Source organism: Dama dama, chromosome 11, assembly GCF_033118175.1.
Source record: "Dama dama isolate Ldn47 chromosome 11, ASM3311817v1, whole genome shotgun sequence".
Taxonomy (NCBI): domain Eukaryota; kingdom Metazoa; phylum Chordata; class Mammalia; order Artiodactyla; family Cervidae; genus Dama; species Dama dama.
In genome coordinates, this window is record NC_083691.1 from 35,628,490 (window position 1) to 35,656,452 (window position 27,963).

The window sequence follows — 27,963 nt, forward strand, 5'->3', positions numbered from 1 at the left end:
TAGGTAAATTTCAGCAAAGGTGATATAGAAAGAAAGGCACAAAAATATTAGGGGATGCTTTTACTAATAAAACAACAATAATTCTAAAATAGAAGATAACAAATAATATTGTCAACCCTTTAACCATGTGGTAGGTGCTACAATAAACTTTTTTAAATTATCTCATTTACCTCCCATAAGAACCCTATAAAGCAAGTGTTATTATAATCTTTATTATTTCATAATCTCTATTCTATAGATAAGACTTCCAAGACCAGAAAAGTAAGTAGCTGTCTCATTATTTTATGAACTTTTAAATAATAAGTTCTGGAATTGAGTACCAGATCCAGAATTAAGTTCAGATTCCATTTTCTTAACACACTGATATTGTGTCATTTCAGAAGTGAATGGGTTAACTAACATTCTTTAAAAAAAGAAAAAAAAGGAAAAAAAAAAAACCAAAACCTCTTTCAGAGCCTACACTCTGAAAGAGATACTGCTGCTTCTGATGATAATTGAGTATGAGGTAGACTACAGAATGACACTCCAGGCTGAACGATTATACTTCTATAAGGAATTACACAGCTGGAACAAGATAATTCTCCCTGCTTCTGTTTTAACAATAAAATGTCTTTAGTAAAATGAGGATAAGTTATTCAAGTAAAAATGCATATATATAATATTTTTCATTTAATCAAAGAACAGGCCATGTGGATTGTGGATCTTTCCCTGGAATGCTACCAAACCACACCACGCAGATATCAAAAATCCAAACACAATTTCAGGTCACAAAATACTTTCTTGATGTTATCAAGCATTCTCATTACCTACCAGGAATCACTTCCCACTTCATTCTCTTCTGATTTTTCAGAATGCTTTTTCAAAACATTTTCTGTTTTCTGAAAAGTAAACAGCACAGCTTATATGCTGCTTCCTTAAAAATGTTTATGATTCTCATAGGCCAGAATCTTCATGTAAATTAGACGTAAATCTAAACTATGTTTCTAAATATTTAAGGACATAAAAAAATCCCTATCCATCCTGCTGTCATTTTAAGCTATTTGACATTTATTGTTCTGAAGAGAAGAAAGGTCAGATGTATCAAATCTGCATTTGTACTTCTTGACATTTTTCTTCAACTACAGTTTTCCAAACTATGGTATTAAGACTAATACTATGAAAGAAAGAAAAAAAGGAACGAAGAAAGAAGGAAGGGGAGAGGGAGGAAGGGGAGGGGTAGGGAGAGCTGAAAGAGGGGACTAGAAGGAAAGGAAAGAAAGAGGGAAGGGGGAAGGGGAAAAATCTTCCCTCGTAACACATTTCCAACCTTAGCTGCCCACTGTGACACATGTGTGTTCAGTGCTTTCCTCCGCAGCTGCATTTGTCAAGCAGATGTGTGGGTACAGAGAGGCTGGAGCATGAAGGGAAAGGCAGGATCTGTGGAATGGAAGGGGACACATGGTTTCATGATCTATTCAGCATGACCTTTGCTCATACTTCACGGAATGGATTGAGACCATCTGGCCCCACTCCTGGGCTCTCCATCCTTCATCTCTGCATAGCCCTCTGCACATCTGTCTTCTCTCCAGTCACCCTGGCCTGCGGTTCTGCCCATTCCTACCTCTAAGCTGCAGTAACACAAGGATTCCTAGTTAATTGCCTCAACATGACCACAATGGTCAGATCACAACGGAAGTTGTCCTCCTTTGAAGGATACCCCTTAAAAGCAGAAAATGTCAGGAGTAAATAAGCAAACACAGTGAGCACTCCAAAACCCAGAGTTTGTGAATAAGGCTGGCAAGGGGAGCTAGGATGTATGGTTCCTTCATAGCACTCATCATCATTTCTTATTTTATGTATTTGTTACTTTGCATACTTAAAATGCTTCCCTCTAGTCTACAAACCCCATGAGGCCAAAGCCCTGGTGTGTTTTATTCATTGCTATCTGTGCAGCACCTAGCATAGTGTTTGATATTCTGAAGCTGCTCAATAATTATTTATTGAATTAACAATTGTTAAAAAAAGAAACAGAAGGTGAGAAAAAGGAAAAGAAAGAAAAGAAGGAGGAGACAAAGGAAATTATCCAGCGTGTGTAGGATAACTAACTTATGTAAAGGGCCTTCATACTGGGGAAAGAATGACAGTCATCAAGTAGAATAACAGACAAGAGTTAAACTGGCTAGGATTTAAATACCAGATCCTTCTCTCCTTAGCTATGTGATCTTTGCCAGTAACTTTAATCTCTCTGAGTCTTAGTTCAGTTCAGTCGCTCAGTCGTGTCCGACTCTTTGTGACCCCATGAATCGCAGAACACCAGACCTCCCTGTCCATCACCAAATCCCGGAGTTTACTCAAACTCATGTCTGTTGAGTCGGTGATGCCATCCAACTATCTCATCCTCTGTCGTCCCCTTCTCCTCCTGCCCCCAATCCCTCCCAGCATCAGGGTCTTTTCCAATGAGTCAACTCTTCGCATGAGGTGGCCAAAGTATTGGAGTTTCAGCTTCAGCATCAGTCCCTCCAATGAACACCCAGGACTCATCTCCTTTAGGATGGGCTGGTTGGATCTCCTTGCAGTCCAAGGGACTCTCAAGAGTCTTCTCCAACACCACAGTTCAAAAGCATCCATTCTTCGGTGCTCAGCTTTCTTCACAGTCCAACTCTCACATCCATACATGACCACTGAAAAACCATAGCCTTGACCAGACGGACCTTTGTTGGCAGAGTAATGTCTCTGCTTTTTAATATGCTGTCTAGGTTGGTGATAACTTTCCTTCCAAGGAGTAAGTGTCTTTTAATTTCATGGCTGCAGTCACCATCTGCAGTGATTTTGGAGCCCAAAGAAATAAAAGTCTGACACTGTTTCCACTGTCTCCCCAGCTATTTCCCATGAGGTGATGGGACCAGATGCCATGATCTTAGTTTTCTGAATGTTGAGCTTTAAGCCAACTTTTTCACTCTCCTCTTTCAATTTCATCAAGAGGTTTTTCAGTTCCTCTTCACTTTCTGCCATAAGGGTGGTGTCATCTGCTTATCTGAGGTTATTGATATTTCTCCCAGCAATCTTGATTCCAGCTTGTGCTTCATCCAGCCCGGAGTTTCTCATGATGTACTCTATATATAAGTTAAATAAGCAGGGTGACAATATACAGCCTTGACGTACTCCTTTTCCTATTTGGAACCAGTCTGTTGTTCCATGTCCAGTTCTAATTGTTGCTTCCTGACCTGCATACAGGTTTCTCAAGAGGCAGGTCAGGTGATCTGGTATTCCCATCTCTTTCAGAATTTTCCACAGTTTATTGTGATCCCCACAGTCAAAGGCTTTGGCATAGTCAATAAATCAGAAATAGATGTTTTTCTGGAACTCTCTTGCTTTTTCAGTGATCCAGTGGATATTGGCAATTTGACCTCTGGTTCCTCTGCCTTTTCTAAAACCAGCTTGAACATCTGGAAGTTCTCGGTTCACGTATTGCTGAAGCCTGGCTTGGAGAATTTTGAGTCTTAGTTATCTGAAAATAGGAATAATAATATAATCAACCTTGTAATAGTGAGGACTAAATATTTAAATCTGTGAAAACTGTTCAATGGTAGCTATTACCATTAGTATTAAGTTACATAGGAGTAGAATTTAGCCATTATTAAGTATTTTTTCAACATATCTGTCCAGCAAAAATAGGGCAGCCTCATAAAACAGTGATTCCCCATCTTCCAGAAATATTTTAACAGATGAGATTGCAGGAACACGATCAAAGAACAGACTGCAGGAGCAGACACAGCCTGAGTGGAGTGGCATCTGAGGCCTGTGTAAGAACCTGAAATGCCTAGGTTGAGTGGTCTTGCTACAAAATTATTCCTTGTTTCTGGTACCTGAAATCTTCTTTCTCTTTTAGCTTTTCCCCTTCTGATTTTCAACATTAAGAAGGTTCATCCATCTTTAATACACTTTTTCTTCATTCTGCTCAACCTTTTAGCATCACTGACATCCCAGTCTCTCTCTCTTCCCTTTTTCCTTTCACAGATGACAGACTTCTTAAACTACTATGTAAGCACATTTTGCTTTGATTTCTTTAACACTGCCCTTAAACTTCCTTGTGCATATGCCTGCTCTCCAGAAAGCTCTTGGCCAAACCCAAAGACCTTTCCAGTCCATCTGTGGAAAATCTTCCTCCTTCAGTTTCCATCACACCACTCAATCCAGTAGCCTCTCCTCCTTCTTGTAAGAAAGTTCTCTAGGATGACATCTTTGACTCCATTCCACCTCCTAATTATGAACTTTCTTAAGTCTTAGGTGTGATCTTCCTTACATATAAATAGCTCGCATATCCATATCTTCTGCCTAGACCTCTCACCTGTTCCTGCTTCTACTCTATATCTTCATGTGCATACAAGATAACCTGATCCTCAGATGGACGCCCACTACAACTATTATCATGCCAGTCACTCTCCCCTAGACCAGATCCTCATTCCAACTGACTGCTTTATCAGCAACACTACCAGTCTACAGGGTCCCTGGCCCAAAACCTTAGACCTTTGACTTCTTCCTTTTTGTTCCCCTTATATCTAGGCATCTCTGAGTCCCCCACTCCTGAGCCAGGGTACAGCCTCCAAGGGCTCAAATCCAACTACAAGCTCTCCCTGTGGTCTAGGCCTGAAACGCATGACCAAACTACATTTCCTAAAGAATCTGCAGTCAACAGGCAATCAACATGCATGACCCCTACTCACGAATTAAACAGTTTCTGATTCTTCAACATCAAATGCAAATTCCTGACTCATAAGCCAGCCCCACCTCTAATTCAGAGTATCTGACTCAGCACCCATCCTCTTAACTCCTAATATTCCTTAGACTTTTCTGTTCTGGCTTGTCCTACTTTCATACACACACACACACACACACACACACACACACACAGAATCAGTCTGTCTCTCTTTCTCTCTCTAACCAACTGTTCTTCCTCTGGGCATTATTTTGTGTTAAGGCCCCATCTTCCCAACTCGAAAGTCCTTTGCCATTCTTTTTTCCAAGTCTAATTATGTAGTGACTCTGCTGAGTGCTTAGTTGCTAAGTCATGTCTGACTATTTGAGACCCCATGGACTGTAACCTGCCAAAGTGGGATTATACTGGCAAGAATACTGGAGTGGGTTGCCACTTCCTCCTCCAGGGGCTCTACCCAACTCAGGGATCGAACCCACGTCTCCTGCAGCTTCTGCATTAGCAAGCAGATTATCACTGAGCACTGTATTCACTGGGAAGCCCTGGGAAGCCCTGTATTCACTCTAAGACCTCTCAAATCACCTCCTTCTGGACTATTTTCTAACTCACTTCTATTGTAGTCCCAAAAGAAAATCATCATTCTCAGCAGATATCCTTTGACTTGACTTCCTGCCAAAAGGTAATAAGCTTATTCTTTCTAAAATTTCAGAGATATAATTTCCTGTCTCAGAGGAACTTCACCACTCCCATCATACACTGAACAGCTGGAGCTCATCTGACTTGAAAGGAATGGTTTTTGAGATCTGGAGGTTCGGAATGAACATGTTCCCAATCACCCCAGCAGGAACTGACCTCTCCAAGCCTTCACTAAACCACTACAACTATTGCATCATTTGTTCACCATTGAAGTGCTACCTTTCACCGGAGTTATTTATTAGCATGTCTTGTCTGCCTTTTCCCCCCAACTCATTGTGAACTCCCCCGGAGAAAGAGACTTTATTTCATTCAACTCGGTAAGTGCTCAATAAAAACTAAACCAATAAATAGCATTTCCTCAGGCAACAGTTCAAATTTACAGATATCCAAAAAAGAATCCCTCTGTCTGATTTTTCTTTGGTGAGCTCTCTCATAAATACCTATATGGTGTCTCTAGAGACAAGCCATTATGACTCTGATCTCCAAATTCATCACACAGACTCCCAGCCATGATGGAGTACTAAACAAGCACTGGACTAGCCTTTCTGTCACAAAAAGCAATAAAATTAGACAAAATATATGAAAAAACTATTTTTCCTGGATACTCAGTAGCAAAGAATTATAATCTTTGAGAGAAGGAAAAGAAAATGTGGGAGGTCTTAGCATTGCCCTGATTTTCTTTCTGGAGGAAGAAACAGAAAGAAACAGGAAGTGAACTAAAGTGTTAGTCACTCAGTCATGTCTGACTCTTTGCAACCTCATGGACTAACTATACCCCACCAGGCTCCTCTGTCCATGGAATTTTCCAGGCAACAATACTAGAATAGGTAGCCATTCCCTTCTCCAGGGGACCTTCCCAACACAGGGATCGAACTTGGGTCTCCTGCACTGCAGGCAGATTCTTCACCATCTGAGTCACCAAGGAAGCCCTTGATACAGGAAGGAAGAATCCAAGTAGAGCATGGTGGTCTCACAGGCCTGAGGTAATAGCAGAGTTTGGGAAAGCTAATGCAGCTTGAATTATCAGGGAGCAAACCAGAGAAGAGACATCTAGAGAAAGACATAAAACACTTCACAAAACTGCACAGGAGTCCCCTTGAGTCTCTGGCTGAGTATTAAGTTGCATTCATAGCATGAGATTATACAAAGCTGGGTAAACAATAGCTAAAGGGAAAAGAACATATGAGGGAACTGCAATCCGAACAACTTCCGCAGCTCACACTGAATTAGAAAATGCTTTGTTGTTGTTGTTGTTCAGCGATATAGTCCTATCCAACTCTTTGTGACCCCAGGAACTGCAGTATGCCAGGCTTCATTGTCCTTCACTATCTCCCAGAGTTTGCTCAAACTCGTGTCCTTTTGAGTCTACGATGCTCTCCAACCAGCTCATCCTCTCACACCCTTCTCCCGCCCTCAGTCTTTCCCAGCTCAGGGTCTTTTCTAATGAGCCAGCTCTTCTCATCAGGTGGTCAAAGTACTGGAGCTTCAGCTTCAGCATCAGTCCTTTCAATGAATATTCAGGACTAGATTTCCTTTAAAATTGACTGGTTTGATCTCCATGCTGTCCAAGGGACTCTCAAGAGTTTTAACCAGCACCACAGTTCAAAAGCATCAATTATTTTGGCACTCAGCCTTCTTTGCGGTCCATCTATCACATACATACTTGACTGCTGGAAAAACTACAGCTTTGCCTTTGTTGGCAAAGTAATGTCTCTGTTTTTTAATGTTATCTAGGTTTGTCATAGCTTTTCTTCCAAGGAACAACTGTCTTTTCATTTCATGGCTGCAGTCACCGTCTGCAGTGATTTGGGAATTCAAGAAAATAAAATCTCTCACTTTCCATTTTTTTTCCATCTGTTTGCCATGAAGTGATGGGACCAGATGCCATCATCTTCGTTTTTTGAATGTTGAGTTTAGAGCCAGCTTTTTCACTCTCCTTTTTCACTTTCACCAAGAAGCTCCTTAGAAGCTGTGGTACATATACACGATGGAATATTACTCAGCCATTAAAAAGAATTCATTTGAATCAGTTCTAATGAGGTGGATGAAACTGGAGCCCATTATGCAGAGTGAAGTAAGCCAGAAAGATAAAGAACATTACAGTATACTAACACATATATATGGAATTTAGAAAGATGGTAATAATAACCCTATATGCAAAACAGAAAAAGAGACACAGATGTACAGAACAGACTTTTGGACTCTGTGGGAGAAGGCGAGGGTGGGATGTTTCGAGAGAACAGCATCAAAACATGTATATTATCTATAGTGAAACAGATCACCAGCCCAGGTGGGATGCATGAGACAAGTGCTCGGGCCTGGTGCACTGGGAAGACTCAGAGGGATTGAGTAGAGAGGGAGGTGGGAGGGGGGATCGGGATGGGGAATACATGTAACTCCATGGCTGATTCATGTCAATGTATGATAAAACCCACTACAATATTGTAAAGTAATTAGCCTACAACTAATAAAAATAAATGAAAAAAAAAAAAAAGAAGCTCCTTAGTTCCTCTTTGCTTTCTGCCATTAGGGTAGTGTCATCTGCATCTCTGAGGTCACTGATATTTCTCCCGGCAATCTTGATTCCAGCTTGTGCTTCATCCAATGCAGCATTTCACATGATGTACTCTGAATATAACTTAAATAATCAGGGTGACAATATACAGCCTTGACATATCCCTTTCCCAATTTTGAACCAGTTCACTATTCCATATCTGGTTCTAACTGTGGCTTCTTGACCTGCATACAGGCTTCTTAGGACACAGGTAAAGGAGTCTGGTATTCCCATCTCTTGAAGAATTTTCCACAGTTTGCTGTGATCCACGTAGTCAAAGGCTTTAGTGTAGGCAATGAGGCAGAAGTAGATGTTTTTCCGGAATTCCTTTGCTTTTTCTATGATCCAACAGACATTGGTAATTTGATCTCTGGTTCCTCTGCCTTTTCTAAATCCAGCTTGTACATCTGGTGCATCTGCAAGTTCTCGGTTCACATAGTTTAAAGCCTAGCCTGAAGGATTTTTAGCATTACCTTGCTAGCATGTGAAATGAGTGCAATCGTGCAGTAGTTTGAACATTCTTTTGCATTGCCTTTCTTTGAGATTGGAATGAAAACTGACCTTTTCCAATCCAGTGGCCACTGCCAAGTTTTTCAAATGTGCTGGCATATTGAATGCAGCACTTTAACAGCATTATCTTTTAGGATTTGAAAGCTCAGCTAGAATTCCATCACCTCCACTAGCTTTGTTCATAGTTACGCTTCCTAAGGCCCACCTGACTTCACACCCCAGGATGTCTGGCTCTAAGTGAGTAATCACACCATCGTGGTTATCCGAGTCATTAAGACCTTTTTTGTACTGTTCTGTGTATTTTTGCCACCTCTTCTTAGCATCTTCAGCTTCTGTTAGGTCCATACCATTTCTATCCTTTATTGTGCCCATTTTTGCATGAAATGTTCCCTTTGTAACTCTAATTTTTTGAAGAGCTCTCTAGTCTCTCCCATTCTATTGTTTTCCTCTGTTTCTTTGCATTGTTCACTTAAGGTTTTCTTCTCTCTCCTTGCTATTCTTTGGAACTCTGCATTTAGATGGGTATGTGTGCCAAGTCACTTCAGTTGTGTCGGACTCTTTGTGACCCCATGGAATGTAGCCTGCCAGGCTCCTCTTTCCATGGGATTCTCCAGGCAGGAATACTGGAGTGGGTTGCCATTTCCTACTCAGATGGGTGTATCCTTCCTTTAACCAGAGAGAAGAACCTCACTGAACACTTCAGGCTTTCAGTGGAGACCCTAGAAAGATCAAACCTTAAGATGAGAACTAACTTAACAGAAGAATAAAGGCTCCTCTAAACTCCTTTTGCAAAGCTTGACAGTAATCCTTGAAAGTATCAAATTAATTGCCAGGCAAACAAAAGTTAACAGTCTTTAAATGAAGACAACAAAATCTATGCAGTCAACAATGTAATATTTATAATATGCACCATCAAATAAAAAATTATTAGGTATACCAAATAGAAAGAAAATGTGACATTTAACTAAGAGAAAAACTGGTCAATAGAAACAGACACAGAAATGACAGAATAATTTAAGTAGCAGAAAGAAACTTTAAAAAAATCATAAGAGTCAATGTTTATTGAGTGCTTATTATGTTCAAGGTACTATTGTTTTAACATTAGGTATTATCTCATTTATTTTCAAAATAGTCCTCTAAGGGAGATAATCTCTTTGTACCATTTTGAGGAAACAAAACCCAGTGAGGTTCGTAAGCAACTTATGTATGATCAATCCAGCTTTCAGACATTAAAGCTAAGATCTGAACCCAGGAAATCTGATTCTAATGGCTATGCTCTTTTCCATAGTACCAGATTGCCTCAGAAAAAAATTTAAAGCAGCTATTATAAGTACATTCAAGGACTTTTTAAAAACATAATGAGGAAAGAAACACAAATGGAAGTAGATATTCTAGAGATAAAAAATATAATATCTAAACTAAAAATACATAGACATTGTACAAGAAAAGAGAACAAGCTCTAAGACAAGCAAAAAAACTATCCAGACAGAAGTAGGGAGAGAAACAGGGCTGGGAAAAAGTGAACAGACCCTTAATGAAATGTGAGAATACATTAATTGTATAACATAATTATAATTAGATTTTTAAGAAGAGGGAACAGAAAAAAATACTTGAAAAATTTCCAGATATGATGAAAAATATAAACCTGCAGAACTGAGAGTCTCTCAGCAAATCCCAAGCAAGAAAAACACAAAGAAACCACAAGATACATTATAATCAAACTGTGAAAATTCCATGATAAGCAAAAAATCCTACAGCAACCATGGGATGATGGGAAGGGAAACAAAAGGGGAAACAGAGATAAAAATTTCTCTGACTTCTGGTCAGAAACAAGACAAACCATGTAACAATAGGGCAATACTAAAGTGCTGTCAACCTAAAAGTGTATCCAGTGAAAATCGTCAGAAATAAAAGCAAAATAAAGATACTTTCAGCAAACAGAATCTGAGCAAATTTAAATACAGGAGAATGGCACATTAAAAATTAATGAATGAAAGAAAAATATCCTAGATGGAAAATGATTCAAAAAAGAACAAGGAACTTCTCCTGCAGCCAAGACAGAGTAAGTCCACTAAATCCTATTACCCTGTGGCTGACAACCAAAAACTCTGGACAAAATACAAAAACAACTATCAAGGGATTCTGAAAAGTAAATAAAACCAGGAATATTGAGGAAGAAAGTAAAAGGAAACACTTGGAAAAGCAACTCCTAAGGATTCTTGGGGAAATCCTTTCTTTCTGGCCAAAAGGCCAGGTAAAGGGCATTGTGATCCAGAGAACATGTATCTTTGACATTCTTTTTTTTCTCTCTCAATTCATAAGTCCTCAGGAGAGTTAGCTGGGCTGGTGATGTCAACAGTCAAACTCTAATAGAAATCCTATAACAAACGTTCAAACGTTATCATTCAGACCAGAAGACTGGAGGTGGGGCGGGAGGCGGCTGGGGCTCAAGAAGAGACCCCTTCAGGCCTAAGAGTGTGGAGAGAATCCCTGTTTTGTTTATCTTTATTAGCTCTCTGTTTTGCCTAAAGGCAACCTTAGTTAAAGGAGTTGTGCTGCAGTAGTACAAGTGGGTGAAATTGTGAGTTTAAGGAAAATCTAAAAGAAGAGAGAGATGGAGAAGGAAATACACTAATTCTGTAAAGAAACTGGCTGCAGGTCCCAGCTCACCTGTGAGCAGCACAGATGTGGACAGACTTAAAGCAACACAACAAAGTCTTGAAGGACAAAACGAAGGTTTAAACCACACTCAAGGCTCAGACCAAGGAACATTTAGTCAAATTTTCCTGAAAACAACCTGAAATTACTCAATATATAAAGAACAACAACAAAAAAAAGGACAAAGTCTTAACGAGAAAGATGATCAACAGATGGCAATAACAAAATGATAAGATGCTAAAACTATCAAAGACTAAAGAAGCTATTATAACTATGTTCCATGAGTTTAACATAAATATCTGAAAAACAGATGGGAAGGTAGTTCTCCCTAAGTAAATAGAAAAATTTTAATGGAAAATTTAAACTAAAAAATATATCTAAAATAAAAAATTATCATAAAAGGGAGATAACAGAGTAAAGATTCAGTAAACTTGAAGACAGATCATAGAAACTGTCCAATCTGCAGAATTAAAAGAAAAAAAATTAAAAAATGAACTAAGCAGAGCCTCAGAAGCATGTGAGACAGTATCAAAAGGTCAAATAGCTGTTCAATTACAGTACCAGAGAGGAGGAGAAAGATAATGGTGCAAGGGAAAAAATAAGGAAATAATGGCTGAAAACTCCTCAAATATCATGAAAGACATAAACTTACATATCAAGAATCTCAACAAATTACAGAGAGGACAGAATCAAATAAAATTTCATGCATAGATTCATCATAATCAAACTTCTGAAAACCAAAGACCAAATAAAAATCTTAAAAATAGCTACATATAAGGGAGAACAATTTAATGACAGAATTCTCACCAGAAACTGTGAAGGAGAGAAGAACATCATTCTTGAAGAGCCAAAAAAAAAACCAAAAAACTGTCCACTCAGAATTTTGTGCCCAGTAAAAATACTCTATATTCGTGAAGATGGAATAAGGACACTCAGATAAGGGAAAAACTAAGAGAATTTGTCACCAGAAGACCTTCTCGAAAAGAAACGCAAAAGGGAGCTTTTTAGGTTGATAGAAAATTATAAAATAGGGAAAATTGGAATTTTAATAAAGATGGGAAAACAAGAGAAATACTACATATCTGAGTAAATATAAAGGACTAGTTTTCTCCTCTTATTTAAAATAACTGCTGAGATGTACAGAACAGACTTTGGGACTCTGTGGGAGAAGGCGAGGGTGGGATGTTCTGAGAGAATAGCATTGAAACAAGTATACTATCAAGGGTGAAACAGATCACCAGCCCAGGTTGGATGCATGAGACAAGTACTCAGGGCTGGTGCACTGGGAAGACCCAGAGGGATCAGATGGGGAGGGAAGCGGGAGGGGGGATCAGGATGGGGAACACATGTAAATCCATGGCTGATTCATATCAATGTATGGCAAAAACCACTACAATATTGTAAAGTAATTAGCCTCCAACTAATAAAAATTAATGAAAAAAATAAATAAAATAACTGCTGAAAGAAAAAATTAAAACTGCTGTCTAGCAGGATTCTAAGTTGTGTAGATAAAACATAGATGACAACTGAAACACTAAAGGGAGAGGATAAAAGGACATACATAGTTGTAGAAAGTGAAAGTCGCTCAGTCATATCTGACTCTTTGTGACAGTCCATGAAATTCTCCGGGCCAGAATACTGGAGTGGGTAGTCTTTCCTTTCTCCAGGGGATCTTGATCTTCCCCACCCAGGGATCAAACCCAGGTTACCCACATTTGCAGGCAGATTCTTTACCAGTTGAGCCACAAGGGAAGCCCAAGAATACTGGAGTGGGTAGCCTATTCCTTCTCCAGCTGATCTTCTCCACCCAGGAATTAAACTGGGGTCTCCTGCATTGCAGGTGGATTCTTTATCGACTGAGCTATCAGGGAAGCCTTACACATAGTTGTAAGCCATCTATATTTTACTTGAAGTACTAAAATGTCAACTCAAAATAAACTGTGAAAGCCCATACATAAATAAAATCCCAAGAGCAAACACTAAAATAATATAAAAAGATGTAATGAAGACAAAAATTAAAACTAAAAAATATTCAAATAACTCAAAAGGTGCCAGGAAAGGGATAACAGAAGAACAAAAAATAGAAAGAGAAAATAATAATAACAAATGGTAGACCAAATCCAACCATATCAAACATAACACACCAAGTAAATGATAGACATTGTGAGACTAAATTTTAAAAAGACACATAAAATCCAACAATATGTCTTCTACAAGAAATTCACTTTAAATAAATACATAGATTGAAAGTAAAAGGACAAAAAAAAAGAAGACAAACATTGCTCATTATTAGAGAAATGCAAATGAAAACTACAATGAGATATCACCTCATACCAGTCAGAATGGCCCTCATCAAAAAGTCTACAAACAATAAATGCTGGAAAGGGTGTGGAGAAAAGGGAACACTCTTGCACTGTTGGTGGGATGTAAATTGATACAGCCACTATGGAAGATGTTATGGAGATGCCTTAAAAAACTAGGAATAAAACCACCATATGACCCAGCAATCTCACTCCTAGGCATATACCCTGAGGAAACCAAAATTGAAAGAGACACATTTATCCCATTGTTCACTGAAGCACTATTTACAATAAGCTAGAACACAGAAGCAACCTAGATATCCATCGACAGATGAATGGATAAAGAAGTTGTGGTCTATATACACGATGGAATATTACTCACCCATAAAAAGGAACACATTTGAGTCAGTTCTAATGAGGTGGATGAACCTAGAACCTATTATACAGAGTGTAGTGAGTCAGAAGGAGAAAGATAAATACCATATTCTAACACATATATACAGAATCTAGAAAATTGGTACTGAAGAATTTACTGACAGGGCAACAATGGAGAAACAGACATAGAGAACAGACTTATGGACATGAGGAGAGGGGAGGAGAGGGTGAGATGTATGGAAAGAGTAACATGGAAACTTAATTACCATATGTAAAATAGATAGCCAGTGGGAATTTGCTGTATGTCTCAGGAATCTCAAACAGGGGCTCTGTATCAACCTAGAGGGGTAGAATGGGAGGGAGATGAGAGGGAGGTTCAAAAGGGAGGGGATAAATGGATACCTATGGCTGATTAAAAAAAAAAAAAGTAAAAAGACAGAACAGATATACCATGCAAATACTAATCAAAAGAAAGCTGATGGCTATATTAATATCAAAGTAAAATTCAAAATATGAATACCATCAGAGATAAAAGAGACATTACATAACAAAGAGTCAAATTATCATGAATATATACCAATCCTAAATATGCAGGCACCTAATAATAAGAGCATCAGATAGAGAAGCAAAACATGATAGAACTAAAAGGAGAAAGAGGCAAACAAAAACCTGGAGACTTTAGCACTCCTCTATTGGCAATATACATAACAGAGAGAAAATCAAGGATATAAAAAACCAAACAACACTATTAACCAAATTGACCTAACTGATGTTGATTGAACATTCCACCTAACAATAACAGAAAATATGTTTTTGCAAGTATACATGGAACATTCAGCAAGATAGGAGCTATAAAACAAACCTTAACAAACTTTAAATAACTGAAATCAAACTAAGTATGTTCTCAGACCATTTCAGAATTGAACTAGAATCAGTGAAAGATATCTTGAAAATCCTCCAAGTATTCAGAAATAAACATAACTACAGGTTAAAGAACTAGAAAATATTTTTAATTGAATGTAAATGAAGTTTTATTGCAATAGAATGAAATTTGTACAATGCAGCTTAAGTAATTATTAGGGGGAAATTTTAACATTACATGATTATATTTGAAATAGAAGGCAAAAAATCTCTAATCAATGATCTTAAGAAACTAGAAACAATTACAGCAAATTAAACCCAAGGCAAACAAAATGAAAGAAAGACAAATGACAACAGAAATCAGTGAAATTTAAATAAGAAAAATAACAAAAGAAATCAATATCACAGGGTCATTTCTTTAAAATTCAATGAAATTGGTAAATTGGTATTCTCTACCCAGAATGATGGAAAAGAAAAAAGAAAGATGATGCAAATTACCAGCATCAAGAATAAAAGAAAGGGCATCACCGCTGAGCCTACAAAGATTAAAAATAAATAAGGGAATATTATAAACAACCTAAGTTGTATTAATTCAACAAATTAGATGAACCAATTTCTTTAAGGATACAAATGACTAAAATTCACTAAAAAGTAAACAGATAATCTGAATAATCCTCTAATTAGTATTAAATAAATATATTTAGTATTTAAAAACCCTCCAGCAAAGACTACACCAGGCTAAGATGGCATCAGTACCGAATTCTACCAAAAATAATTCAAGAAAGAAAAACCTACAATTCTCTTCCAGGAAAAACAGAAGAAGAGGGAGCACTTCTCAACTCATTTTATGATCCCAGGATTACCTAGACCCTAAAGCCTGTCAAAAATAGTGAAAGAAAACTATACCAATAACCTTCATGAACATGAAGAAATTCTCACCAGGTATTAGGAAGCAGATCCAACAATATGTAAAAAGTATGATAAGTCATACCCATGTGGGATTTATCCAGGGAACTTAAAGCAAATTCAACATTTGGAAGTTAAATAGTGTAGTTCACATTTATCAAAAAAGAAGAAGAAAAACCACATGATCGTCTATTGAGATGAGGGAAGCCAGACACCAGGACACAAGGATGTTCCAATAGTCCTGTGGAGAGGACCACCTGGCGAAGAACAGAGACCCCACCAGTAGCCAGCATCAGATAGCCGGTCATGTGAGTAAACCACCTTGTAAGTAAATCCTGCAGCTGCAGTCAAGCTTTAGGATGCCTGCAGTTTTGGCTGATAGCTCATGAGAGATTCCAAGCAAAAATCACCAAGTCAGCTCTTCCCAAATCCCTAACTCATAGGAACTATAGAAGATACTTATTTATCATTATTTTGAACCACTAACTTTGGGGGTGATTTCCTATGCAATGTTAGATAGCCAACACCTAGAAATACAAATTAAAACCACAATGAGATGCCACCACACACTGGCAGTGTCAAATATTTTGAGGGATGTGGATGGAGCAAGTAGAACTCTCATACATTACTGACGGGAGCAAAATACGGTACATATACCTTGGGAAAACGTTTTCTCAATTTCTAATAATGCTAAACATGCATTCACCACACAATCCAACAATTCTATAAGGGATTTAAGAGAATTAATAACATATGTCCACAAAGTGAATTATACACACAATGTTCATAACAGCTTTAGTCTTGAGAGACCCAAACTGGAAACAGTCTAAATGTCCATAAACAGATGAATGGATAAAAAAAATTGTTGACCCTTAAACAATGCAGAAGTTAGGGACACCTATCCTCCTTGCAGTTGATAATTTGCATATAATTTATATTTGGCCCTTCCAATACAGGGTTTAATTCCTCCATACCGGCTGTTCCACACCAGTGGATTCAACCACCTGTGGACTGTGTAGTATTTATTGTTGAACAAATCCACACATAAGTGGACCCCCTCTAAGTTCAAACTCAAGTTGTTCAAGAATCAACTGTATGTTCATACAATGAGATGAATAAAAAGAAACAAATTACTATTATAATACACACCAACTACACAAAAAAATCTTAAAAGCATTAGAATTCTAAGTGAAAGAAGTCAGATACAAAAGACTATACTGTATGTTTTCATCCACAGAACAGACAAATCTATTGCAATAGAAATCAAATCAGATATTGCCTAGAGCAGGAAGCATAGGGTTCATTGCAAAAGGTCAAGGAAGACCCTCAGGGGTTGACAGGAATGTTCTGTATACTAATTAGGAAGGTGGTTACACAGGTGTACACATTTATCAAACAAAACACTTAAAATAGGTGCATTTTATTGTATGTGAATTCTACTTCAATAAAATTGAAGATAACCATTATATAATGCTGGTCATAAGTTCAGACACCAGGTCAAAAATAATCCTTCCAGGCCAAAAATAATCAAGTGTTCCTGCTCACCTCCTTTCCTCCTCCTACCCCATTCTCTTTCTGTCACTCTTTCCATTTCTTTTACTGTATCTATGCATCTCCATATCTAGAAAATAACCCCTACCTTCTATTTTCCTGGGTTACCTCTTCTTATACATTCCTCTGTTTTCCCACTTATATCTCTGTCATTCTCATTTTTATCTCTCTTGATATAAACATAGTTGTGCTTCTGTCCACTTTTTTCTGTCCCCTCTAAACTCTTTCTCTCTTCTTTAACTGACTTGAATATAAGACCAAAGAGTTTCGAAATTTTGATTTATTACTTGAATATTTTGTTAAATTTAAGACTGAGTGCAAGAAATATTTATGTTTTATTTAACTTATTTTATTTAAAATGAAATTATGAAGAGTTATTACATGTAATTTATTACATAGTCCTTGGATGCTACTTTTCCCTCTGAGTTAATGACCTCACTTGTAACAGGGCTTGCTTTCCCTGCTTTAGGAAGCATTTGAAGCATCCATTCTGGCCACCAATGGAAGAAATGCAATCAAGAACTGGGGAAAAAAACTAATACTTGTTGAATACCAACTGTGTGTCAGGACTTATTATATGCCTTATCCTATTCTCACTGTAACTCAGGAGATGGGTATTATTTTTCTCACTTTACAAGTAAGAAAAGCCAAAATTCAAAGAAGAAAATAAGTAGCTTTGGGCCAATAAATGGTATAGGAGGGCTTCAATCCCAGATCTTTTACTTATTCTACTATGGTTTATCCAAAGTCATGTATGGATGACAGCTGAACCATAAAGAAGGCTGAGCACCGAAGAATTGATACTTTCGAACTGTGGTCCTGGCAAAGACTCTTGAGAGTCCCTTGGACTGCAAGGAGATCAAATCAGTCAATCCTAAAGGAAATCAACTCTGAATATTCACTGGAAGGACTGATGCTAAGCTGAAGCTCCAATACTTTGGCCACCTGATGCAAAGACCCAACACATTGGAAAAGACCTTGGTGCCTGGAAAGATTGAGGGCATGAGGAGAAGGGGATCAACTCAATGGACATGAGTTTGAGCAAACTCTGGGAAATAGTGAAGGAAAGGGAAGCCTGGTGTGCTGCAGTCCACGGTGTCACAAAGAGTTGGACATGACTGAGCAACTGAACAACCACCACCACCCACTATTTAGAATAGGACCTTTTACTTTTGACTTTATAGAAGTCCAGTTCCTCGATAAGAAAATGTATAAATGAATGGTGTTATATCCATATAAAGGAATACAGCACAGCAAATTAAGAAAAAGAAAGAATGAATGTTGGTGCACAAAATGACTGATGAATCCTACACAAATAATGCTGAATAAGAAAAGTCAGACACAAAATAATATATACTATATGATTCCATCTACATGAAATTCAAAAATAGGCAAAACTAATTGATGATATAGATTATAAGGATGGTTATCTTGGTTAGGGGTTGAATACAGACTGCCAAAGGACAGGAGGGAACTTTCTGGGGATGCTAGAAATGTTTTGTATCTTCATCTGGGTGACAATAATATGGATGCTGTACATGTGAATTATCATCAAGCTGTACACAAGATCAATATACTCAATCCACCTTATTTGTCATCCTTCAATTAAAAAACAAATCATTTTCTGATGCTAAAACACAGGACCTATGTCCCACTACCAGAGATACATTTCCAGAAAAGTCTGAAATTGAGCAAACTGATTTCAATGAAACAATCTCACTTTAGGAACCTTGGGGAGAGGCTTTACAAACACTTTTCAATGTTTCTGAGCTGTTAACTGAAACTTATGGCCTGCCTCAAAGTCTGGGATGTTGCATAGCTGCTCTGAATGCCAAAGGCTGGGGAAACTATGCATGGATGAAGCAGAATCTTAGCACCTGTCATGATTCTTACATATTCATTTTTCTACTACCCTACATATTTATTTCTGAATAAGCCAGAGTAAGGCTTCCACATAGGTTATCTCATACAATGCTCACAGCAACTCTGTGAGGTAGTCAAGACAAGACCTGTGTTATCTCCTTTAGGAAAACAAAACCCAGAGGCTCAAGGTGTTTAAGGGACTGCACAAGATTTCAAATCCAATGAAGGCTAATATCATAAAAGAATCTAGGCCTCCTAGCTCCTAACCCAGTGTTCTGTTCACCAAAAAAATATTTATTTTAACTATGTGGGCTGAGAATGTAAAAAAGATCTACAAAGAAGTTCCACCCATGCCCAAGTTCACAAATCCATATTCTGATGAAAACTGAATAAAATATAAGTGAGAGAAAAAACCATAACCAATGGTTTAAATTTTCCTTCTGATTTCCTTTGGTTATCTGCTTGATTTCCTTTAAGCTTGCCTAGATTTCCTTTGTTTTACTTTCATACTTTTTTTCATACCTACCCTTTAGCCTTTCCTTACTCAAGGGAATTCAAACCGCCTACCTCTTCATGTACCTGCTGTCACTTAGCCAGAAAGGGATGATTCAAGGAACAAAGTCTCTTAATTAACTATATGGTTAGGTGTATCTGCCCCAAAGGAGCTTTCTTTCTGACATGTTCTTGGGCTTCCCACTTTCTGGAATGTCTATGTTATATCACCAAATGGATTTGATAAAACTTCCCTGGGAAAGGACCTAAGCTAAGAACAGTCCTGATGGAAAATTAAGCATAATATTTCCTGAAGAAAAAATAAAGCTATTCTGAGAAATCTTGCTCACCCAAAAATATATGGGATACCTCCCACCCCCTTACTATCTCACCATCAGGCCAACATTTGCTTTGAACTGCTTCAATCTCACACCTTGACTGTGTGAAAGAACCCAGGTAATCACTAGGTTAAGAAACACTGGCCATACCCTAGATTGGAGGACAAGGCAATGGCGCTAAGAAAGAAGGCATTCCCAGGGTTCCTTACTAGCTATTTGCTATTCTCTCTACATGACCCCTGGACCTATAACCATCCTCACCAATACTCATGTTCATCTACTCTCAAGCAGAGATGATATCCATGTGCATCTTTTGGAGGCAGCAGCTCACCTACGGCTCACAAAAAACGCCATCTATAAGATGCAGTGTGGATGCTTAACAACTTATTTTAGGTTAAGGTACTTTCCTAAGACAGCCTCCCATTCAAGTCCCTGGGCTACCTGTCTCCATGGAATTTCAAAGATTTAATTGCTTTTCATGGGCTCAGGTCTATTAACCACTTAGGACTTTGCACCAGGGGCGCTTCCCTGGTGGCTCAGATGGTAAAGAATCCATCTGCAATGTGGGAGACCTGGACCTGATCCCTGGGTTGGAAAATACCCTGGAGGAAGGCATAGAAACCCACTCCAGTATTCTTGCCTGGAGAATCCCCATGGACAGAGGTGCCTGGCGGGCTACAGCTCATGGGGTCAAAAAGAGTCAGACATGACTGAGCGACTAAGCACAGTACAAATCTGACAATGAATGATGAGGCTAGAAATGTACGGGAAGGGCACAGCTCCAGCTAATTACAATAAAGGAGTTGCCAGAGGTCAGTGGTCCAGCATGTCTATGGACATGGTAAGGCCTGGACTACACAGATCATTCTGAGGGAAGATCCACCATCTGAAAACTACTGCTCTGTAATGCCTCCATCTTTTTCTTTCTCAGCATTAGTTTCCTTACTTTCACAAAGTTAAGACTTTGTTTATTTCTACAGAAAAAAAAAGAATTGGATTGTAAATATGCCACTTGATTCTCTGGACTGAATCCAAGGTCAAAAGGCCTATAAGAGAATAACAGTTGATAGGAATAAAGTAAATGCCACACCTCAACACCTCTTTTCATCTACATTTCTGGCAAAGATAGGTCTTCCGTGATGGAACAATAGAAACTCATCCTGGTCACTCCTCATTCCTCTGGATCTCACCTCTCATCTCTGAGGAGTTAGAAGTTAGTTGTATGGGGAACACACAGTATCACAATTGTTGCCAGGGCTGCCACATATTGCCACACATGAGGACTGCACCATTCAAATAGGCTAAAATGTATATGGAACCCTTGTAATTGCAGAGTGCACAACCTGCACAACCAGATGCTGGAGTGTTGCTGCTTCTAGGAAAAAATATAGCTGTTTATATTGATGGAGCAGTTTATGATGTTTCAGGTTTGGGGTTAAGAGTTACATGTGCTGTTACATGTGCTGTGCTTAGTCGCTCAGTCATGTCTGATTCTTTAAGACCCCATGGACTGCAGCCCGCTTGTTCATGGGGATTCTTCAGGTAAGAATACTGGAGTGGGTTGCCATGCCCTCCTCCAGGGGATCTTCCCAATCCAGGGATTGAACCCAGGTCTCCCACACTGTAGGCAGATTCTTTACCAACTGAGCCATCAGGAAAGCCCTAAGATTTACATGCATCACCTAATTTAATATTCGGGACACAGTCTTGAGATAGGAACTATTTACTATAACCATTTTCAAATGATCAAACCAGGCCTTAAAGATTTTAAGAAATGTTTCCAAGTCATGGCTATTGCCCACCAAATATTTATTATATGACCTTCTGAAAAAGATAATGTAAAGCTTTTTGTCTATTTACATGTCTTGGTTATTTATAGTATGCACCTGAGATGATTCCCTTAGTGGAAAGAGCTCTGATTTGAAGGCAGGATATGTGGTCCCGGTCAGTATTCTAACACATTCTCTAGCAAGTCATAACCTTTCAACATATAAATGAAAGTTTCCAGGTCTAAAACTTTCTACCTAAATGACCTTGAAACAATGTTATCAAACTTCTGGATTCCAATTACTCTACTTACAAAATAAAGCAAATATTTGCCCTTCCTAATGTATGATTGGTAAAAATAACAAATGTTAAAATGATTTATAAATTATAAAGTCCCATACAACTGTAATAGGACATTAATAATGATTATTTTAAAAAGCAAAATGTCCTTTCCAAATCAAGCTGGGCAAATTTCTATGGAGTGTTGTCAGGCAGTAATCCTGAGAGTGGCAATAGGCTGCAACTTTTGCTCACACAACTCTCCTTCTTTTCTCCTACCCGCAGGCCAGTCCCTCTTCACCTTCTGCAGACAAACTGCCTTATAAATGCTTTCATTTTTATTAATGATACTACTCTCCTCCCACCTTCCACATAAAACCTTTCATGAACCTTCTTTCTCTTTTGTAAATTTGTGAAAGGATCAATAGGATTTAGAAGAAGCTCATTTTTCAAATAGCTGTACATATTCTCAGCATTTCAAAGGGTTTTCAGTAGCCAGTAAGAGTTCACCAAATCTAGAACTGATCTCATCTTCTCAAGATCCAAGTACCTTTAGTCTTGCCCAATGACTTGATGCCACACACATTAATAAATATATCTTCAATGCATAGTGCTGGGTGAGTGTGGCTCCCCCTACTGAATATACAAAAACCCCAGAGAACACTCTGTTTAATCTAGGGACAAAGAAGAATAAACTCATTAATTTCAAAATAGTGTTTTCAAGATACCAACAATGTTCTTGTAAGCACTTCCCACAAACTTCAAAGATACATGCAATTATTTTCTCTTTCCCCTGGTAACATCAAAATCCAGAGGCTCTCCAGAACTGCATCCCAAAAAACCCAACTCCTGATGCTGTTCTCCATCCCAGCTCTCCCATCTTCTGCAGTTTCTCAACATTTAAAAATATAGAACTGATTAATTATGAATGCTGTGGCTTGTCTGACCCACATCTCACCTTACTCTTTTGCTCCTTTGGAATTCCATTCCATAGTCAGAGGAATATCAATTTCAGAAAATAAGGTTTCCCTGATATCTAACCTGAAGTTTCCTTCTGTGAGTCTCATCCTATTACTTCTGTGGGCCACGCTAAATAACTCTTCCCCTTCACTGCCACTCTCCCTCTTCAGGGATTTGTGGATTGTTACCATGGCTTTCCCTTCATCACCACTTAGCCCAGCCATATATATTTAATTTTTTTCGTCTTTTGTCATAAATCAGTCCCTTCAACTCTTAAATCAGCTCTTGGCTCTTCTCTGGACTAACTCCAACTCTCCCAATTCACCTCCAATAACTGATATCCCTTCTGGGAGCTCCAATTTACTCTCTATCTTCCTTCCCTCTCTCTGCCCTTTCCAGAAATGAAATAGGAAGGGACTAATAGATATGTGAGTTCAAGGGTCAGGAATATTGCATTGTATATACCTACTCTAAATTGCTTAGGCTTTTCCACAGTACATATAAAGTCCCAAGTCATATATCCCCTTTCCTGGAATGAGAAGACAGGTATTAACAGTGAAACAACTCCTCCTATCCCACAGATCATTATCCTCTAGGCTTCTGCCTGGAGGATGGCAGAAGCAAGATGTCAAGACGTTTACACAACAGGTTACAAAGTAGAGCTATGGGCAACGTGGTAGCCTCCAGGCAGACATCATTTTTGAGGTTTGGGCTGACCCAAGATAGTGTACACCATTTGTATAGCTCGAGTAACTCTCTGTACCTCTTTTCAATGAATGGGTGTTCTGGGGAACTACTTCAGACTTTTCACATGTTGAGCCCATTTACGAATTCACAATAACCCTCAAAGAAACACCATTAATATGTCATGCATTATAAAGTCTCTCAGACATTCTTTTGTTCTCTCAGATAGCCCAAAATGCAAGTGATATGGAGGTATTGCTTTGTTCTAACTAGGTGCTTTTCCATTTTTTACCAGATTCCTAGTCATGGTCTGCTCAGGTTTAGTACCCTACCTTTAGTCTGAGACAAATGGGCTATCCCAGGCCCCTCAAAACAAGGGTTGGCAGAAGACCCATCCTCTCTACTTCCTTCCCCACAGACAGCCCCACCAGCAAGACCATTCTCCTCTGGATTAGACCATCAGTTACTCGGGCAGAAACAGGGAGAAATTTACTGAGCTATGCCTATTTTCCCCTCACTTAATTGAAGATCCTATGACACAGAAGAGTTAAACACCTTTTCTGTAAGTCAGGGTCTATATAAAAAGAATAAATCCATTTCCTCAAACAAGATAAGTAGCAAAATTAGTCCAAGTGTGACTAATTGTTCCAAGTGTGAGAACCTAAACTTCAATTTTGATACAAGAAAATGAATGAAATCACAATAATATATGTTGCCCCAAACATAAAACATGATACAGAAGGGTGTGCCCAGTCCCTCCACAGGAAGTCTGCAGTAGAGACTATCAAAATGAGGCTGGGGAAGCAGTGATAAGGCGAGAAGCTAGTCCTGCATGGCCAGCTGCCTAACTGCAGACAGCATATGTCTCAGAGCAGGAGAGTCCAGCCTGTTCCAAGTGTGATCACCACAAGGCCTGAAGTGCTTTTCAATAAGCTGTCTGTCTCTCTGGAGGTCATGGGGAGCTCATTCAGTTTCACTTAGTGTCTTATTTGATCCCATCAATAATCATTTGATCCCAATACTGCTGAAAAATGCTTGGCTAAAATTTCTAGCCTTTTAATGGCAGAATCCTGGCTCTTTCTAAAACTAGCATTGCTAGATGTGTCAAATGATGCATAAGGGCTTCGTCCTGCTGCCAAATGAACTGTGTTGCCGAGGGAGGATTTGGGATGTTCACTGTGCTTCCCTACAGCCAGTAGCAGAGCAGCTCCCAGAGCACACTAATCTCTACATGAAACTCCCTCACTCAGCAGCTCCAACTCCTCATCTAATGCTTGACTGGAGTATATTCTTCAAAAGCATTAAGCGTGTGACTCTCCAGAGGCACCAGTGATAACTTCAAGCAACCTGCTTGTTTATAGTAGGTAAGTTCAGAACTATAGAAAGGACCCCTTTGCCTATATCAACAGCATCTAGACTGCTAGGGCCTGCCTATATAACAAGAAATGATAGGAAAGTTTCAGAGATGCTCAGAGACATTTAAGTCGGAGAAAATCTGCATTCCCAGAGAAGTAATTTTTATATCCATTACACAAACATTAGGCACTAAAAGAGAATGTTGCATGTATAAACCATGGAAGCCAAGACAACATTAAAGCACAGCTGTTCTTTACAAAAGTATCTGTGGTGAGACAACAGTATTGGTCTCTATCTCAGTTCACAGAAAGCACTATCAAATTCATCAGATCCTGTCTCTTGCCACAGGCTAGTATAAATTCCAACACTGAACATAAAGGGGTCATTTTAGGTGCCAATACCACTAGCGCTAATGCTGAAATATGCATCCAGACTCCAAGGGGACCACATACCAGTATATTTTTTCTGCAATGACTGAGAAACCTCAGCTTTAGAATATCCCTGCATGAGACTACTGGGTATATGTGGGAGTGTGTGCGTGTGTGTGTGTGTGTGTGTGTGTGTGTGTGTGTGTGTGTTGGGACAAACATGGGAGATACTTGTAGCTCTATAATAGACTTTTTTTCAATGCTTTCCATCCAATTAATACAGAGACATTAGTAACCAGTGAAGCATGAGAATTTCATTTATTTCTGACAACGGGAATGATAGAAAAGACGCCGGGTTTTACTCAATGAAATTAGTGTAGGCATTTAAAAGGCATGCTTTCTCTTCTGTGCTTTCTCATTCACTTACATTTTATATTTTATTCACAAGCCTCTCCCCAATGGTCTTACAAAAGAAACATCCATTCAAAACCACCTGGTTTTCCCAGTCAAAGGATATTATGGGAAGAGTTAGAAGTAAGTGCCTAAATACATAACCCCAACTCAGTGAATGTGGAAAGAAAATGAGAGTAAATGAAATATAAACCTCATTTCAGGAGTCTCCAGCAGTGAGATCTGCAGAGAAATGGGCCTTTCAGAAACAGGCATTCAGATCTGCTACCACAGATACTCAAGCTAAGAACTGGAGGGAAGGAACTGGGGGCAGGGAGAGAAAGGGCAATCAACTACTGCCTCTTCCTGGCTTCAGAGTGACTCCCCTAAAGGAAAACAATCTTAGCTACTTTGCTCCCTCTTTCCATAACTCCCTCCATTACCCTGTTGCCTGTCCCTTAGTTCCTCTGGGTCTCTCCCAATACATCTGAGAGGAAGAACAAGAGTCTGTGAGTGGACAGGAACTGGGGTTAGGTGGAGAGCAGAATGAGTTAATGAAGAAGAGGCCATTCCTAGGTAAGTCAACATTTGAAGAGGATAGCTGGGTGGAATTCAATAATAAGGAGTTCTATATTCCCTGAGAAAGTGTATCACATTCCCCAAATTTGTGGAGGCCAGGAAGAGTAACAAAGGGAAAGGAAGAAAGGTAACAGTTGAGATCTAGAACTAAGCTCTCAGAATGCAGAAGTAATAGAGGGATTTCAACTGTCTTAGGAGCCCCAAATAAAGGACATCCGATCTTGGCTGCAACCTTGTGTCTGTCAGTAGAAACAGTCATTCTACCAAGAACAGGAAACTCGCCCCCCCCCCACCCCCGACTTGGTCGCTGAGAAAGAAGGGACAGTCCCTTGAGGAGTGACTGCGTTCATGGAGAAAATATAGTATAACTGGGGAGGAAGGTTTGAGGGAGGGAAAAGGGCTGAGGTTTTGGAAATCGGGGTTAGTTTACAGTGGTTGCAAATTGATGTGTGTAAAAAAAAAAAAAAAAAAAAACCACAAACAAATCCCGAACCACTCAGGCGGGAGCTGCTCACCGGTCCCAAAGATCTGGAAGAGAAGGCGGGGCTGGGAGGCGCGGATCGCGGCGGACAGTCTTCCCTCTCTGCCCACTTCCGACACCTTCTTCTCCGGCATCAAGCGGATCCTCAGCCGCCCTTCGCCGTGTCGAATCCACCAACTGAACAGCTCAGTGAGATTGAACTGAAGCAGCCCCGCAGTCGCCTCCTCTGGAGGCCCGACACAGCCCTCAAGGATTGCCTCCTCTCCAAGCTCCAGCACCAGCTGCTTGGCTCGCCGAAGCTTGCGAATCGAGCCTCCCTTCAGAACCCTGGACAGCGTCCGTGCTTGAGCCGGGGTGGGAGAGCTGGCGCCTGCTGTCCACGAGACCCCGGGTGGTGGCCCCACCAGCCTAAGCAGTGGGGCGCAGTCTAGAGCCAGCGAGCCGCGCGCCTCCAGCCGGCCAGCCCTCGGCTCCGAGGGGGACGGCGGTGGCAGCAGCAGGTCCCGAGCGTAGACGCGAAAAAGCGAGGGCACGACAAAGTCCACAGCCAGGCTCTTCCTCTGCAGGCGCGAGTAGCTAAGCGGCTCCCGGGGCTGCAGGGCCGGCCCCGTGGCCGGAGAGCCCACGCGCTGGCCGGTCTCGATCCCAGTCCCGGAGCCTGAAGCTGCCGGTGAAAGCAGCAGCAATAGCAGCAGCCACAGAAGCCCTATGGCTCCCATCCCGCCAAAGGGTGACTGTTTATGCTAGAGCTTCGATTCCCCGGGATCCAGCCTCACCCTCCGCTCCCCCTCAGATGAGAAGGGGTTCCTAACAGTCGTTGGTCCTGACAGGCTCCTTCCACCAAATCTCGGGGGACTGTCCGTGCACTAGATTTCCTTTCCTCCAACTGCAAGGAGGAGAGCAGGAATCTCAATAAAACGGGGCTGGAAGCTCAGGAGCGTGTCAAGAGACCCTGAAGCGCGAAGGGCTCAGCAGCTGGGACCCTATGCCTCTCGCGCGCCGTGCAGAATGCCGCGCCCCCGCCCGTTGATCGCCGAGCTTTGGAATGAGAGAGACTACTATGGTTGACGGGAGACGGCAATTAGGTATCGTCCTCTCCTGCCCCTCGCGGCCTGAGCTGTGGTCTGTCCACTCTTGAGCGGCCTCCAACCCTCTGCAACTTTTGTGCCGGGAACGGTGGCTCGGAGCTGGTATTTGGTGTCCTAGCCGCCTCCTGAGCTGCTTTCGGCTCTTCTGAGCTCCTCTTCCGCGTCTAGCAGGGAAACGAGGGCACCAGCTGTTTTCTCGCGCACCCTCCCGCGA

At 40.0% G+C, this 27,963-nt stretch overlaps 1 protein-coding gene across 1 annotated transcript in view; it reads right to left on the minus strand.

Annotated features, from left to right (window-relative positions):
- The window catches only part of ALK (ALK receptor tyrosine kinase), a 716,806-nt gene extending 689,426 nt beyond the window's left edge, over positions 1 to 27,380 (minus strand). The window contains exon 1 of the mRNA XM_061156236.1: positions 26,696 to 27,380. Within this exon, the coding sequence (XP_061012219.1) occupies positions 26,696 to 27,380 (685 nt within the window). The remainder of the gene's footprint in view (positions 1 to 26,695) is intronic.
- Positions 27,381 to 27,963: the final 583 nt, after the last annotated feature.